The sequence below is a fragment of the Bombus fervidus genome, chromosome 12 (genome assembly GCF_041682495.2).
Source record: "Bombus fervidus isolate BK054 chromosome 12, iyBomFerv1, whole genome shotgun sequence".
Lineage (NCBI taxonomy): Eukaryota > Metazoa > Arthropoda > Insecta > Hymenoptera > Apidae > Bombus > Bombus fervidus.
The window spans coordinates 190,064-208,971 of NC_091528.1; the positions used below are offsets into that span (position 1 = coordinate 190,064).

The following is an 18,908-nucleotide window of genomic DNA, read 5'->3' on the forward strand; positions in this document are numbered from 1 at the left end:
AGACGACCCCCACTACGCTCGGATCACGCCACCGTTCGCGCCTATGATCACGTAGGTCACCTTCTTCGTTAAAACGAAATAACGGACCGAAATCGACATTTCTGGAACTCGCTGCTTGGCGACAACTATGCGCTCGTCGATACATTGTGTATTTTTCGTCGGGCAGATAAGACGATGTGTCTGCGACGCTGTAGGACCGTGAGCGACGGTTAGAAACACGACTTATACTAAGCCTCGTGGTGTAACAGAATATTTAATTGCAAAAAAAGAATAAAATAAAGGAAACTAACCCTTTCAATCTTAGGATACGAAACGTTTCATTTTATATTAAAGTTTACTTACATAAAAGTGACTATTGATTACATAAATATAAAAACATAGTCCGATTATGGACATATTTAAGAAATAATTTATCGGTTATCAATTAGAATGAAACGTCTAATGGTGGTTTCATATCCCAAAGTCTTTAGGATTATCTAACCCTACCATAAAACTATTAAATTGCTCTTAAAACTGATTACAAAAGATGTTTTCAAACAAATAAGTGGCTAGTAGAATTATATGCTATCCCCCACAAAACATGTTTACTGAAAAGGGGATACTATACAGTATGAACCTCATGACAGAAATGCCATGGGATATAAAGCACATTATATATGTATATGCACATTTTGATGAATTTATAGAAGTGTTCCGTCATACCTGATTTTGATGATTTTTTAATATTTTAGAGAAATCAACATTTTAAACATTTTTTTCCTATACATATAACCGTCGATCTGACATAGTTTACGAGATATTCGTAAACAACTGCAGGTACCACTACAATGTATTTCTACCTATAATGGTGTGTCTATCGCAACGATGTATAAGTTGCCGGCCACCGGTAGCTTATTTTCTGTTTATGAACGAAGATTAGCAAGGTTAAAGGCTCCGTGTACAACATGCATATGCAACGCTGCAAGAAATGTTTTTTTATAACTTATAACTCAATTAAAAGTGAATATCATCAATGTATTACGTCTAGGTTCGCGTGAACTAATAATGATTGTTTGATTTCATAAAATAGTATCAATTATTGATTTGCCTATTACTATTATAATTAATTTGTTATTATTTCACGCAAGCGTCGACCATCTCCCAGTGACCGGATTAAAAAATACTAAAACAGATCAAAACCTAAACCCAATAAATTGATAATATTCATTTTTAAGTGAATTATTATAGACATTTCTTGCAGCCTCACATATGCAGTTGTGCACAAGGCCTTTAAGCTCGCCCAACTCTCGTATATAAACAGAAGATACGCAACCGGCAACCAATGCTGCCAATGCTGACGCATATGCTGACACGGACGCATAACTATAGACAGAAATACATCGTAGTAGTATCTACAGATTTTTGCTAGGAAACTATATATATAAATATAAATATAAATATCTCGGAAACTAAACGAGACCGACGGTTATATGTATAGAGAAAAATTTTCAATATATTGAACTTTACAACATATTAAAAAATCATTAAAATAGGAGAGGACAAACCGATTCTACAAGTTCACCTACATTTTTTTTTATAATTTGAGCATTAAATTCAAAATTATTAATTGTTCGATGAATAAAACTTACGCTACTACTGATATCTCCTTCTCTTTATAGGACATTTCTTTTAAAGACACAATCTTAATATAAATTCGTTTAATTTCTTCAAAAGTTTTTCATTCACAATCTCCCAATTTCAAAATCCTGTTCCTATACATTGAAACGCGCACTATCTCATTTTAATCCAAATCCTTCCATCGTTTCACCGATTTGCCAAAATCAATTTATCTTTGCTCTCTTATCATTAAAATTACAATGTAAGAATAAGTCACTGAGGAAAGTGAATACGTGCTTGGTCTGCACCAAATTAATGTAAAATAAAGCGCATCGTACATCAATCCTTTCTTACATTATTATGATATCAATATACCTATATCTAATAACAGCAGATTTTCCAAACCTTTAGCTGCCTGTTTGTTCACTGACATCTCTCACAAGCAATGATCAGCATTAGAATGATGAGGAGATCAGAGGCTCGTCGACGATGATTCGCGTTAGAATTGGCACTGATTGTTGGCCTTTTCTTACCGATCCTTACGGTCGGCACTGGAGTTGCAACCGATGGATATCCTACGTGTCCATTGATCGTATTGTCTACGGATAGAGGTTTGTTCTCCATTTTCTCGATTTCCGCCGAACCATAGACAGTCTCATCCTCTTCGTCGTAAAAAGATGGCCGAGCAACTGTTTGAGTTTTTGTAGGCCCTGAAATTTCTGAAATAAATACCAGAAAAGACATTTCATTTTAGTTACTTTTTTAGAAGATAATGTTGAAAGGAAAAAATAGTTTTACTTTCCTTAGAATTTTATCAAATGTAAGAGCTTCTTAGAATGAAAAATTCTGGTACATTTTTAAAAATAATTTATGCAATGAAAAATTGTCTAGAAGGAATAGATGGAATAAGATTTAACTTTCCTCGAATGATAAATTTATGCTTTCAACACATACCATGCCTTTTCTTCTACATTTAAACTCATACAAAAAAAAATTACTCAAATATTATTGTTATTTACGACGGTCAATAACAAGGCTTTGGTATTTTTATTATTAATATTCCTAATATTTGATGCACGTAAAAAGCTTACAGCAAATTTGTCCTTTAACGTAATCGATAACTGAAAAATTAGGTATTGAACTTGGTTCTTAATCTTTCCATCGGAGATTCTGTACGTGATGATAAAGATACATCGAATTGTTGTTATTTAGAGATACCCATTTCATCGACAAAAAAAACTTTAACAAGAAATCAATAATTTTCATGAGAAAATTAAGAACATGGTCGATGTAAAGTGTGATCGTGGATAAACAGAATATTTTTGTAGTTGATTAATTACAGAGAAAACCAAAATTTTGGGAAGGGCTAGCAAGAAGAAGAAAACATTTCGACTAGATGAAATTCTTAATAAACTTTAACTAATCAAAGTTCTAGTCATACTTTTCGTGACATACATCATAGTTTTCTCGTTTACCTTCCTTTTTGCAGCCTGTATGATAAAATCGCTGGTATCTTTCAGAAGGGAAGGAATTAGTTTGTATGAAAGATTTCTCGCAAAATTATCTTATTATGTACAAAAAGTTGGTAACGATTTTGACAGTTGATACTTTCCGTTAGAACAGGAAGAGAGGGGAGAGAAAATATTTTTGGCGCATTAAGAATGGTAGCAGTGAATAATTGGTGATGCTCTCACGAGAAAGAAGAATGTGCACACTGCAGAACGCTGTGTGATAAGTAAAGTAGTAGGTAAATCCCTGCGTCGGGGAACAACATTGATTCCTAAAACACGAGAGGCTCTCGTGACGATTTACAGAGGACACGAGCGTGCGAGCGAAGTGAACCAAAGTGCACGGGCTGCTCGTGATTCCCCTGAGTCTGACTCTGACCCGATTAGGAAATCCTCAGGATCGTATGCGAAAGGATAAGGATTGACCGAAAGAAGCCAAATGCTGCCAGGGGGTAAATCCTCTGGAGGATTCCGTGACAAAGTGAGGGTGCCTGTAAACGCGAGCGTGTTTGAAACGTGCGAAACACTTTCTTATGTCTATCACACCGCGATCAGTCTTTTATCTAATACGCAACCCAGCAAGAACAATTTCCACTCGGATATTCTACAAAGATTCGTTAACCCGTCGCCTAGACTGCTGTTATCAGCCGTAAAATAACATCAGAATGGAGACAAATTTTCGATATTGAGCGCAATAACTATCAACCGACTAAGCCCTACTTTGCTTGATACTTAACGATTCTTTCAGCTGGTCTTGTTAAGTGCGACGCTATTTGAGTGTAGCTAATCGTTCATCTTTTCTAGTTACCTAGTGTCAGTCCGATGATCACAATTACTGTCGTCGTGTCGTTAATTTTCGATTCGGCGTTTCTTTTAAATTTTTCTTGCGGTGTAAAGTGAAGCCTAGTGACAATAATGAAAATACATTTACTTTTATATATGTGTAATACAGTAGCTACATTTCATGATCTACCGGAGATAGAACTATCACTAAAGAGAATACGAAAGTCACGCAAAAAAGGATCGAGTCACAAGTGCTATAATTCCGAAAAGAGGCATTTCTGCACATTAACGCGTTTTTATTAATTTATTTTGCTAGGTTAAAAATTTGAGACCGATAGTTCAAAGAAATACAAGTAAATAAAAGCAAATGTAAAAAATAATAAAGAAACAATGACTAAGAAGAAAACAATAAGAAAATAACACGATACATATAAATAAAATATGAATATTTTGTTAAAAATCTATTTTATGATGAAAACATAATGTTAATCTTAAGAAAACCAGGAATAAACAATTTTAATGCGACTATAGCTATTTATAAAATTGATCGGACGTAGATATGTAATTCCAGGTCATACTTACCATACAATCGAATACTGCTCTCGACGTCACCAAGAGAATTTTTGGCTACACACTTGTAAGTACCCACGTTATCTTTTTGTAAATTGCGAATTGTTAACACCATCCGGATCTCGAACTTCGATTTTTCGATCATCTGCACGTCATGTTGTTGACTCGATATTATCATCGCTATGCAGACAAATTTTATATTATTTTTATTTAGAATATACATATATTTACTCATAATGAACGTATCGTAATCATATCGTATAAATATTGACAGAAACCTGCAGATTTTCACTCATTATATATATATATATATACTTACATACTATAAGGTAATCAATCTATATTTAACAATAAAATATAAATAAGACAATAAGAATAGGATAATTCTTGTAATCCTTCGTAACGGAGATTATTGCCACGCGCAACCAAAGCGATATCATGCACTATAGTTTATCTACTTATGCATTTCCCGAATTACTGTTCGATCTTTATCGTTCTACGCCGTCTACACGGAAATCTATCCTGACGATTATTTGGTTTGCGATATAGATCATTATCAGAAAAGACTACACGAATACCAGTGATAATCCATATGAATTTTTAACGGTGTGTTCTAATTCATGATAAATGCTATATCGAACTTACTGAAATCACTTTTTCTACTTTTGCAATGACATCACAATTGACTGCATATAAAAAATGATAACAAAGGTACTGTAAGAAATATTTTCACTTGAAAAATCATTGCGAACGTGCGAACAGAACTCTACAAATTTGGAATTGAAAAGCAATAATAATTACTGGATTAATACGAATCCGAGAAATGGAAAGAAGTCGTTGGTACTATTAGTATTAATAAATTAAGTACGTATTCTATCCATGGCTATAAAATGCGTACTTAGATAGTATGTATATCTGTATAGATACATATGGCGTAGTATATGGTGTAACCTGAGAATATTACAAACAAGCGGAAAGAATACGTAATGACGTATAAAAGTATGCGAAAATAACTTCTTAGTCTCCGACGAGTCTCTTTATTACAGTTTGAAACGTTCCTGTACACGCATACACACACACACACACACACACACACACACACACACACACACACACACACACACATGTAGGATAGGGAAAAAGGGTACATTGGATTTTTTGTGTTGGGTAAAAATTACATACGAATACATTAGAATGAACTGCTCCGTAGGAGTTGCGCTGAAGCGAAAGCATGTTTGCTGCCAGAGCTACAAATGCTCGGAGAATATATTTGCGAACGATCTAATGCAATTCACTCTCACGTTTGTCTGTAACTTTTCGTCAACTCTGCATGAAAATATTCGAACTTTTAAGAAAAGCGAAAACGCGTTCGTTCTCTGTTTCTTCCTACGTGGAAGTTTCTTTCCACGTTCTAGAAGAAGATCATAAAATGTTACTGGCCGCTTTATTTGAATCGTGCGAGTTAATACTCTTAATTTTAACTAAGATACTCGCCTGTAGAAAAGTAATTTTCAACTGCGAACATATTTCTGATTCCGTCTCTCGTTTTTAACATAAAGTACCTTTTAGCTTGTTAGAAGCCGCGTATCTATTTGAAATGCGTCGCCAGGGTATGTAAACTGATCGGTATGGAACACATCGGTATGGAGTTCTATGTTATGTAAAATATATTTGCACATTACAAGGCTTTGTTAAATATTAATTTTGTTTTGCTCCACGAAGTGAAACTGTAGAAGAGCTCCGCCTAATTCCGACGATTTTTGAATATGCTGTACAACTCAACATTTTGAACAACTTTTTCCTGTTTATATAACTGTCGGTCGTCTACAGTTTCCGGGATAATCGCAAAAAACTAGCAATATCACTACAGTGAATTCTGCCTATTATTGTGCGTCCGTGACAGCGTATATGTCTGTATATTAGTTATTAGCGGTCGGATAGAATGATCTGGTCGAAACGTAACACTTATACTTATTTGTCTACATATGCAAACCCAAACCCGATACATTAATGATATCCATTTTTGATTGAAACAGACATTTTTTGATCTCGCATATGCAAATGTGCACGCAGCTTTACCCAAGCTCACTCAACTCTCATTTTTATGTACTGCATATATGTTACAATAAAAGATAAGTGCTAGGTTTCAATTGGGTAATTATACCCGTTCGCTACTAGGCTTGCGGCAAGCAATACTAATACGATGCTGTTACGGACGTACAATTGATTTCTACAACATATCTTCTTTTCTACAGTTTTATCGTTTCACAGTAATTACTTTGTTGTGACAGATAGATAATTTTACAAAATTCAACATAAAGAATATTAGAATTTATCACACAGATATTACCATTGTGCGATAAAATGTTTTAGTATTATGCTAAATGATTATAATTAAATTTGATGAAAATACCAAAATACAAGGCGAATAAATCGATTGGACTTTAAAAATAATAAATATACAGAAAAAGAATATGTACCTATTATCATTATCAGAAAGAAGTCTCGCGCCGCGACACAGTACTGCTCTTTATCACTCGCCGTCACGCATTCCTATATTGTTTTATTTACTATATTTCATTATATGCACGGTGATGGACTCTCATTAAAAGATCCTCATTTGTTAGAGTATTACTAAAGAAATAACAGTAGTGATTTTGTGTAGAAACTGTAGAAAATTAAAAAAAATTTCTAGTTTTGTGAACTTATCGAAAAGCCCGATTTCGATGATATTAAAATAAGTTGTAAAGCTTAACATTCTGGACAACGTTTTCCTATACATAAAACCGGCGATCGGACTTAGTTTCCGAGATACACGGAAAAATATCCCGCTGCTCGGCCTTAGTTTTCAAGATGGGTTGGGTTAGTATTGATATTAATATTAATCCGGGCGACCGCACTGTGAAGCGACTGGTCGACTCTGCGAATCTCCTTATTGATATTGATATAAACAATGTTGGCTAGCCACCTTACGGCGCGGCATCCGGATTGCCAAATCAATACAGCTTGAAAACTAATGCCGAGCAGTGGAATATTTTTGCGCATAAAAAGGTTGTTCAAAATATTGAACTTTGCAACGTACTTCAGAATCATCGCAATCGAAACAAATAGCTTTTCGAAAAGTTCACCGAAACGATGTCCTTTAAAGCACAAAATTACTAGTATAACACTTCTCTATTGATGTTCCAATGAGATTCATTAGCTTGTATGTAACAAAATGTAGCCGGAACAAATCAAAGTTGTTATACTTCCGTGCTTAAAATTATTGTAGGTGATTATTTAGATCAAAGGCCATGACCTCACTGATATGGATAATTTTTGGATATGTTGTAGAAATCAAGTTTTCCCCTTGCATGTCACTACTGCGCCGCTGAGCCCTAGTTTCCCAAATATTCACGAAGAACTACTGGTACCACTACAGTGAATTTCGCCTATAATTGTTCGTCCGTAACAGCGTATGCGTTAGTATTGTTGCAGAACATAAGCGAGAAGGGTACCTTCGAAAAACGATGAAAACGATAGAAAAGGTGAAGAAAAGAGACGACGACATTTATACGCAACTCGGAAAATGAAACTATCCAGCGTGGCGAGGCTTTTGCAAAGTGACATCAAATTACAAAGCTAAATAGCCAACAGAGGGATATTACCGTTATCCTTGACCCAATAATTAATCGACTTGGGCGAAGCCTCGACAAAACATTCCAGGACAACATCCGTACCCAGAGGTGCACCTACCAGTTGATTAGGTACATGAATTACCGGCGAAACTGTGAAACAGAATCTCAAATAGTATTTGTAGATGTAGAAGGCTAGTGTATTTCTCTTCGATCGTTTCAAAAGAAATTGGTAAATTATCGGCCAGGATAATCACTATTACTCACAATGAACGTTGATAGAAATACGTTTGCTGACCGCCGGTGGCACACCGTTGATGGCGATACAGAGATAAACTCCCATTTCGTTTCTCGAGATCTTTGTCAGTTTCAGCTCTTCGCCGTGGTACTCGTTTACTGAAGTCACTAAGCCAAATAAAAAACGATAAACATTTTGTTAATCCAATTTCACGAAATTTTCTACAATTAAATTTTCGATACAATTAAATAACAAAATTAAATATACATGTACACAAATAAAATAGATACTTTTTTATTTTTCGTAAAAGACGCCTTCTTATTTGTAATAAAACTTACAAGATCTATTTGCAAGAGTATAAGTCTCACAAATGTGTGTTGAATAAAAACTAGATTACGGTATTCATTTGGAGAAAATTTAAAGTGCAACAGAAAATTAAAAAAAAGATGAAGTCACGCTTTATTGTTATGTATTGTACGTTTACAATACATGGCAGTGAAGCATATGCGGTACTTTGTGTATGATTTCTTTTATTATTATACGTATGTATTTAATATCTATCGTTTTTAATATATACAATTGGGATTTCCGTTTAATTTTACGTAATTAAAAGATTTTGTATTATGAAATAAGGATGCTGCTTAATAATTTCTAAGCTACACTAATCGAGTTATTGAGCGAAGTTTAGCTTGAATTGTCATAGTCTTTGTGACAGACATCTTTGTGAAGCGATAAGAAAAAATTAAAAAGGAAATTCTTTACCGTTGCATTAACAATTTATGAATAGAGTCAATTTTTACCTGGAGATGAAAGTTTAAAAAGCATCCAAAATTTCTTTAAATATATACTTGACAATGTGTTGTGACTTAATAGTTTGTACTTTAGTTTTTACAGTTCATCAAATCGTTTCGAGCAAGGTTATTTTTAGTTTTAAAATAAATTTAAAATAAATTGCTATGGTAATGAAAAAATCTTGACATTGAAAATTAAAACTTGCTCTCCAATTTGAAATAGGATTAAATATACGATAGTTGAAATAATATCAAAATAATATAAAATAAACATCACGTTCAATTATTTTTAAAGTATATTTAAACTGATAAGAAAAACTGACCAAAGTACCTAAAATAAGCGTTGTATTGCAGTAATAAACAGGTTACACCTGTTCTTTTTCTGTGGCAGCGAGAATATTGCACTGAAACGCACTATCCTTATATGCTATTCTTAATGTGTATTGCTATGTCTTAAACACGTGGAAATATCGACTTTCTTATAATTTTAAGATGTAAGAGTGTTACTTCACAAAAATCATAATTTCTTATTTAACTATAATGTATAGGAGCAGAAAATAATATAGTCGTTTGCTGCGAGCAAACATACATCGTGCGTTCCTATAGTTTCATTAATGATAATAAGATTCTATCTAGAGATGGATAGAAATCTCTGTTAACAATGTTATTAAGATCTACAGTCGTCAAACAGAAATTTTCATTATTAAAATTTACGAATGTGCTCGAGGCTGTCGTTTTTGTTCTTTGTTTAAGTTGTTGTCCGTAAGGAAACGATGTTACACCTTATCGTTTAAGATGGTGGCCCTATTTAGCCGTGACAATTAAATTTCTTCGGTACAATAAGTGTTTTTTTGTAGTGAGAATTCGAATTCACCATTTTACATATTCTTTTATAACTCATAACAAATAGAAAATTTCTCTACAAATCCTAAATAACATCACATAATTATGATTCTATGGCACATTGAGATGATTAATACATACGTGTTTCACATCCAAATTCACATTCAAACTAAATACTATCTTTTTATCTTCTTCAACAAAAATGTGGGTGAGCAACTCGCTAAATAAGTTACGTATAATTCTCACAGAGGAAACTGTAACTGAAAAGGTAACTTCCGTAAAACCGTCGAACTGCTTGCTAGCCGTCCCAACAGAAATCGCTAATTAATGAGTTAGTAAATCATAAATCATCGAGTTTCGTTTAAACTCCCGGCGAGGTTATGTTACGTGGTATAACATCGGTAATTACAAAAATATAAGATCCGCGATTTATCAGGAAAACACCGTTTCTTGATCACATTAAAAATTAAAATTGAATGATTAGTTAAAGATGGAAATACAAAGTAGACAACTTAAGAAACTTGGAGCTTTTAATAATAATTACTGTCATAGAAAATATAGATAACCTTTAATGTATATTATAATCCAAAAATCAGAAATGCAAGGAGGGTCGTCATAACAAATAATTAATTCTTTCAGATAATAAGGTAAAAAGGATATACTAAAAAATATTGCTATTACTGCAACTTTAAAGACGACAATATTAGATATTTTTATAAATCTAGCGCGTGTAACATTTATGCATAAATGTTGCACAATGTTTTATAATTCAGATTTCATAGCATATATCATATTTCAATGTTCAGATCACCGAGATTTTACGTTTCTCAGAATAGTACATTTATCGTCATCAGAGATGGAGACTTGATATGGAAATAGCTGCCAACTTCTAGTACAGAATTATACCTACAATATGGCGAAGGTTATAAAATGTGTGATAGATCGTGAAAGATTGCTAAAAAGTTAAAGTTCATCTTTATAAAAAGTGTATATCCCACAGTCACAATAAGATGAAATTCCATATTGAAATTAAGATCAAGAAACAACAGTTTCAAATAATGTTTTCATATTATATGCAAACCGTTGATTTTTAGACGTTTAAATTTCCTATAAATGTATTAACATCCACAGTTTAGTAATCAATTGGAATCATATCTCGTTATTTTGCTGTTTATTGATAGACATATACACGAAATCGAAGTAACGTCTTACAATGGATGGAGTTACAGACCTCGTAGTTAGGTTGACAACGTTTCCCCCACGATATCCAATAATTATCGGCATTGTAGGCCAACAATAAGCTTTCCCGTTTGCGCGCAGCTAGGGCTACTGCACTTAGCACATGTCGCGTCGCAAGGGTTTCATTCGCATACATTGCCGCGGCATCCTCGACAGGGCGCTGTAATTCGCCTGCTATTAGTAACACCATGCTGAAGTGAATACTAAATACGTCGTTTAGGTCGAAGCATCAACGCAGAGCGTAGAGAGACAAGGAAGAGTAACTCCGACCGATGCGACGCAATGCGATGCGATGCGATGCGATGCGATGCGATGCGACATCTCTATACACCATCAAGTGTCCCGCGATTTTATGAACGCTATCGGCCGATCGTTTTCGCCGACGTGACGCGACGTGAAGTAACGCTATGGGGTGTCTAACGGTTTCGTTTTATCGATCGCCACGACGATCCAATCGTATCATTACGCAACATTTCAAGAGCGTAATACAGTTGTACGAATAGCCGATGATATTGTTAAAAAACGGACTAAGTATTGGAAAGAAATCATTTTTCCTTCTTCCTCATTTGATGTTTAGTTTTGACGCAGATGTTTCATAATTATATACATAACAATGATATCCGAAATACCATGGTATCCGAATATTAATGTGAGTCATGATCTTGATTGCCCTTACTAATTAGTAGTTACTAATTAGTAACTACGGCAGTTGAATTCGTCAGAGCATGGATTATGCATAGGAATATAAAGTAGAAAAAAAGAAACAAAACCAAGAATATTTCAGAAAAATAGATATTTAGTTGTTAATTAATGTGTTTCAATCTGTACCGTGACATTATCATGAGAGTGTTATGATTTTCTAAAAAATTAACTTATTCTATCAATATCACGCTTGTAGTAAATACGCATATCTCGAAATTATCCGCGAACGTGTTTATGTTTTAAGATAAATCAATTCCGCGGGTGAACCGTTAACGTGACCCGTTAAAACCAAGGCTTCTATTGATTCCTTAGGGTGTTGCACAAACTGTTACTTAACAATTTCTAGAAAGTTACGTCTCCTGCAGGCAGTTTGGGGCGAGTCCGTCGTGGCGTAACGGTTCGCGGTGAAATAAGGAAATTAAAATACCAAGTGAATCCAGCGACTGGGTTCGAGGAAAACATAATTGTATATTCCGCGTTATATCGGCAAAATGGTTGGAGCGTCATCTACATTAAATCTTACCATGAGACTTTTGGTTCAAGGCGCTTCCTGCAAATGGCTTCCGAATTATAATGTTCTTCCCGTCTTCTCTACGCCACGATATGCTGGGTGTAGGCACGCCTCTTGCACGGCACGTTAACTTCACCTGTACGTGTTATGAAACCAAAATTATAAAGAGAATCGAGTTCGTTATTGCCGGCCACGGACTAGGGCCGAGTCACGTATAAATATGTTTGGAAAAATTAGCTATCTGAGCAAAAACCATTTTATTTGCTTCAAATTATACCACTTGTCGAAAAATTGCTCGCACAAATTAAATCAATCATTTGATAAATTAGCTAAGAATCCAATGAACAGAAATGGGTAAAATTGTGATACGCTTTACAATCACTATTTTCATAAAATTCGCGGAAGATTAGTTCTTTTCCTGCGTGGGTTCCTTCGATTCTCATTGTCATTCAAAATTTTATTCTACAAAAATTCGAACAGATAAATTCATAGCGTACCTTGTAATTTGTAAAGTGAAAATTCTAAAATTTATAATAAATGGAAGGTGGTAATCTAGTTGTAAAAGATAAATTTTCAATGGCAACGGAGGCCGTTAACTTCAAAATTTTCATGATCCGATATTATTTTACTATGCCATTATACTATGAAATGAAAGTTTACAAAACTTTTATGTGAAACTGTATGACATAAATGTTAGTGACCGAAGAGCTTTCTTCTCGCTTCTTTACAAATTCATTCTAAGTTCGAGACAACAGTTAATAGAAATTCATACTTTATTCTCGAATATTGTTCATTATCAAATGATTCATTTTATCGCTACATTTCACAATTTAATGATTGTTTATTCAATTGGATAGACGTAAAGACTTTTAAATTGTTTAAAATAAGCCGTGTTAAAGAAAACCATAAATGACTTGAATTAACAATGTACATTGTTTCGCCAGTTCGCTGTCATGAGATTTTGTAGCGAAAATATGTCATACAGGCAAATTAAATTGTCCAACCATCTTAGGAAAATATTTTCTATTGTACGTAGCGAACAATACTAACAAGAATATACATACCACTTCTCGCAATCTATCATTTTCAATAATCACTAAGTCAATAAATATTTGAACGGTGAAACATATAACACAAATGAGGAAATACATATATATTATCTATATGGCTGAAAATAAATATAAAACCATTACGTAAGATCGTTACAGAAATTTCATTTATGATATTATACATAAATTAAAAATTGTCAGACATAAAAAAGTGCTCCAACTTTTAAAATTGTGTGATTTTCTCAATCTTACAATTGTCTAATACTTAAATCACATAACATAAATTATATTACGTGTTGTTATCAATAATTACCAATGAAATGTCGGCAAAGTTTTGAGCTTCGATATATTGAATTGAAATATTACATTCGTAACATAAGTATCGGAATTTAATTTGATATACATTTACTCGATGAACATTTATTCGATGAAAATTGATCGATATCCACGCGCTACTCTCAACTTTTTGCACCAAATTCACGACCGTTGTTTTATATTTGCAAATGTCGCTTTCGAATTCAAAGAGTTAGTTTATATTATTATATGTTTAAGGGCCATAGCAAAAATCTATGCCAAAGAACGTGTGGAGTCGAAGACAATCGGTAGCGCTCGGTGCTTGGATGAAGCAAATTCGTAGCATTGAACCGCGCGCGTATGTGCTTGTGTGCTTTGTGTGTGTGTGTGTGTGTGTGTGTGTGTGTGTGTGTGTTATGCAGTGAGAAAACACAGCTGAAGAAAGGACTCGAGAAACGCGCGAACATGCCACCTGAGCACTCGGACTGTCCCCCGTAGTGTATGAAGTGTATGAAGAGTGACAAATGTACTATTTTACGCCCCATGTATGAATATATTCGTCCTGGACGTGTTTTCAAATCGTGTAAGGCGATGGAAGACGCTTGAAAATACAGCAGGACGCCAATTGTTAGAGAATATGAATAAATCAAGTTGTTAGTATCGAGGTATTTATATGATTGAGTGATTTAATTTATCAGATTTCTTCTTTAGTATTAGAATTTAACTGATGCTTAATTCGACGTTGAAAATTGTCTCTTTTCAATCTTTCATTAACATTTCTCAATACGATAAGTGGTTACGCATTGTGAAAAATGATATGTCATGTTATTTCAACGTGTGACACGCATAAACATTTAGGAATTTATTTGATGAGAAGTTGAATTAATTAGATAAGATCGATATTATGTAATAGCCTTAATTTATTTTTATTATTAAATAGAAGACAAGAAGAGGAATAACAAGGATGAAAGAGATTTTACGGTGAACGAACAAACGAGGTACAGCTGGAATAATCGAGATTCTCTTCGAATAGAATTTTGTCGTCGAATGGAACGAGGTAAAGTTTCCTCTATTGGTTTAAAGAATATCGAGTCCCGCTGATCAAATTGTAATCAATTTAGCATTAAACAATAGCAAACGTTCGATTTAGTCAAGGTTTCAAAGTGAAAAACAAAAGCGAAATCATGTAACATGTGCACGATTGGAAAATCAATGAAATTCGATTGATCTGAAGAACGTTGTGTATCTGAAAATGGAATCAGCTTAGTATTTTGTTCATTTCCGGGATGAGCTTGCCCTGTTAACGTTAAAATACATTCGTTCGACAACTCGCTTCAATAGTTATTTGTTGTTCGGGGCTAGGAAGGAATTTTTCCTTTTCAGTAGAGAAAGTATTGCGAACAGACTCGGATCGTTTTCTCGATCTCGTCTCGTGTTTGTATGATCGTCTTCGCAAATGTCTTTATCAGTTTTAAATTAAGGACACAGGTAGCTTGCGATATGCTAAATGTGGGATGATACAGGCAGGCAGTTTCAAAGTTTTAGCCCCAGGTCACATTGAAATTCAGATAAAGTAGGAAACGTATCGTGTCGCGGAACAGAGAATCTCGACACGCAACGAGAATTTTATAAACACGAGAACCATCACAACCGTGGAAACCGCGCTAGCTACGTGCCATTAATAACAATACTTATCATTTGGATGAAAAAGTATCTTCCATTCGATTCAGTGTTCGATCCCATATTCTCAACGACAAATATTGCCATGGATTCCAATTGAAGTTTTCATTTTGTATAAGCTTGATCCTAAATTCATCGTGGAACTATGTACATATTTCCTATGACAGCAAAATACGAGGTCGATGCCTATTTTCATGCACTTATCGTTCTTTCTTACAACGATTTCTATCCCGAGATTCAAAGTTATTTTTCCAAGTTGTGATTTTCTTTATGGACTTTGGTTTGTAAATTTTAATTTATTTTTTAAACGAACGCTGAAACTTATTCGTAAATGTTAAGGTTATTCGATGTTTGTGGAATTAAAAAAACGCGTGGGTAAATTGTAAGGTATTGTAAGTATACGTGTATTGTGAATATAAAGTACAAAGTGTGGAATACAATGTAAGCTGGTCCAGATCCGCACGCTAGCAATGTTACCCTGAGACTAAAAGAACGCCGAAGCCAACGTCGCACGTGTACCGCTTATGGTTTGTCATCGACGCATTCTTTTGTCTATGCGCTATCGATGACCTCAGCGCTTGAGGAAACCGAAGACCAGATGTAGAGTTTTCTTAGAAGTGTCGATCACTTCAACAGTAAAATATTAAACAATGATTATTTAAAAATTCATGCAGATTTCATTTCTTTGATTAGGCATATTTGTAAAAACACGAGTTTGCATGAATATCCGCTAATAATAAACATCGTTTCCACAAGGAAAAAGCAGTTATCTCAATTCAACTATTTCATGCACTATACATATATAGCGTATACGATGGTTATCAAAGTTACAAGTTACAATATATGGAAAGTTTGATAAATCTTAGCGATCCGTTCTACGCTAATTAGGCGAGTAATTTTATCGCAAAACAGGCAAGAGCTAAATACAAATTCTTCTTTGCTCTCGTTACATAAATTCTCGTAAAAGAGAATATATATTACGTCATTTCATCGTGATTTTTTAATTGTCCTCTCGTGAAATATAGTAGGCGAACTAGCTTTAAATGTCGAATTTCACAGAGATTGGATACTAACGCGATATATACATGATACGTTGTGACTATGCGTACAGAATTTTAACTTTGTAATTTACGCTTCGTATACGCTGAAACACTATGTATGTACTGATATAAGAAATACAATAAGCGGAACTTTTGGAAGGCACTTTATCAATAATATTCAGAGAGAAGTAATACATATTTCCTGCATCACAGCATCAGTTTTGATAAGAAAGCTGGAAAAAAGGGAAATCCGTACACGTTACGTATACTAAATGTATGGTTCGAAAATACGAACTCCTATGATACGTAAACACGCAACAGGTTAGTAAGATCTCTTAGTAATAGAATTCCTCTTTCCTTTTTTCATAATGCAATAAATCATTGTGAATATTTTTTAATCTATAGAAACGATAATATCCAAATATACTACGGTGTAACCGAGAAGTAACTTCCATGATGAAAAGTCGATAAAACTTAAGCTTAACGGAATTTTAAACCGAATACATATACCCTCCAATTATAATAGATTGGTATCTTTACGAACTGTTACGATAAAGTGCGAGTTAAACGTAGGTACATCGTATTTCTTGACTAACAATAAATAGTATGATAAGAGGATTGATTAAGTGTCAATTTACCTGTCCTCCTTCGCGTATCATGACATCGCTCGATGTCTCTTCCGGAATAAAGTCCGGTGGCACGACGACTGACAACATGCCTGTCTGAAAAAATATAACATTATCTTTTATCAGTTAATTTTATTCGTTTATTTATTTTACTAATAGGGGGATTAATAGGCCGAAGAAACGTTCTCTCTAAAAAAGACAACGATTATTAATTTTGACCTATTGTGAAAATTTCATCGGAAATATTTCATTTCATTCGATATCGGCCGCGTTAGTAATCCATGAACAAGCATCGTGTTATAACTAATGAAAACACGTTTCAGTGATAATAATACGCTACTATTTCGGAGTAAAAGCGCTAAAGCTGAAAATATAACGATGAATTTTCGTTATAAATACCGTATCTAGTCGATATAATTGCCGCATATTTTATATGTCGATTAATTAATCCACGAGTGGATGGAGAAAAATTTTATGCACGTTGAAAAAAATGAAAAATCGCAAACGAAAATTTCTTCCTAACGAAGTATTCTTCATTTAGAACAGGATTTTCGTTGGAATTATAGGAGATTGGCAATTTCTCTGTTATCCCGATCAAGCTCCCAAGGTAGAGTAAACTTCTAAAAGAAAAGAATGTGAACGCACTCAGATAAATTTCCTGATGTGAGTATATAAAATTAGGGGTGAAAACCGAGCGTACAATTTTATCGGAGGGCTGCTGCGCCTTACCTCTGACTCCTTCGAGTAACGGTATTTCAACGAGCATGCCAAAACTTGCTCCGCGCTACATATATTTTCCGACACGCACCGGAACCAGCTGAAATTTAATGTTAATGATACGCTTAACAGCTGCACAATGCATCAAGCCCTTTCTTACTGAATCTCTAAATTATATCCGTAGGCATTACTGTATTCGCGAGCGGAACTGAATAACGTAAGAGCTCCTAAATCCTGGCTGTATTTCGCTTCTCTTAACCTCTGCTGTAGTAGAAGCTTGAGCAACATATCATGGGGTTGTAAAGCGGAGCTAGAAAGGGGCGTATGAACCCCACCGATGCCGACGACAACGTTGTCAATGAGTGCCGTGGCTTTTCGTTAATTAACGATACACCACCGGCCGATATAATACGAAAGTCGACGCGGATGCTACCCAACATTGTTGCGCTGGTTAACAATCTTGAATTTTCACATGTCTCGCACCGCTCGCGCGCTGGTTAAACGTAAACTGCACGTACGCAAATGGATGCGACAAAGAGACGGCGACGAAAAGAGAATACAAAGTTCCGGATAGATTCACCTAGTTTTTCTATTTGCACAGCGAAACTACCGCTCGTTCGTTACTCATTTTCTGCATGATTTCGCTTCTGACTACGCTAGGTTCGAAAACTCAGCAACTTTTATTTGTCCGCTCTCTCTCGCAGGTGTTTTACGTGGGACAAGCGTCTTTTAGTGGTTTCTTCCAACTATGTATTCGTCGCTTTCTTGCATTAGAAGATTTATTACACCTGACGCTCGCTGATTGATTGCGGAAAGATTCGTTCGAGAATGTTTTACTAAAATATTTTCCTTTTTGCGAATGATTCTTAAGCTGGTCAGTGGGAAGGAGGTAAGCTCTCTGCGCTTCTTCATGATAGATGCCGATTATTGAAATAGATTTCGGAATGCTCATTTTCTTGAAATCTCCAGTATTTAAAAACCTTCAGCGCTATTTAATTGAAGGTAAACTCTCTTCGATCCTATATAAGAACTGACGATATTCCGTAAGTAGGAGAATGTCCTATATAAGTACCTATATAAGTACCTATACAAGTAGTGCAGGTTCTA

At 34.7% G+C, this 18,908-nt stretch overlaps 1 protein-coding gene across 1 annotated transcript; it reads right to left on the bottom strand.

The window, feature by feature from the left end:
* Positions 1-196: 196 nt before the first annotated feature.
* LOC139993080 (lachesin) lies at positions 197-18,089 on the bottom strand. The gene is made up of 8 exons (XM_072014494.1): positions 17,962-18,089; positions 17,814-17,901; positions 17,097-17,180; positions 12,408-12,531; positions 8,339-8,476; positions 8,105-8,224; positions 4,470-4,637; positions 197-2,315 (listed from the first exon to the last, which is right to left on the bottom strand). The coding sequence occupies exons 1-8, from the start codon at positions 18,087-18,089 to the stop codon at positions 2,020-2,022; spliced, it is 1,146 nt and encodes a 381-aa protein (XP_071870595.1). The 3' UTR covers positions 197-2,019.
* Between the last annotated feature and the right edge of the window lie 819 nt (positions 18,090-18,908).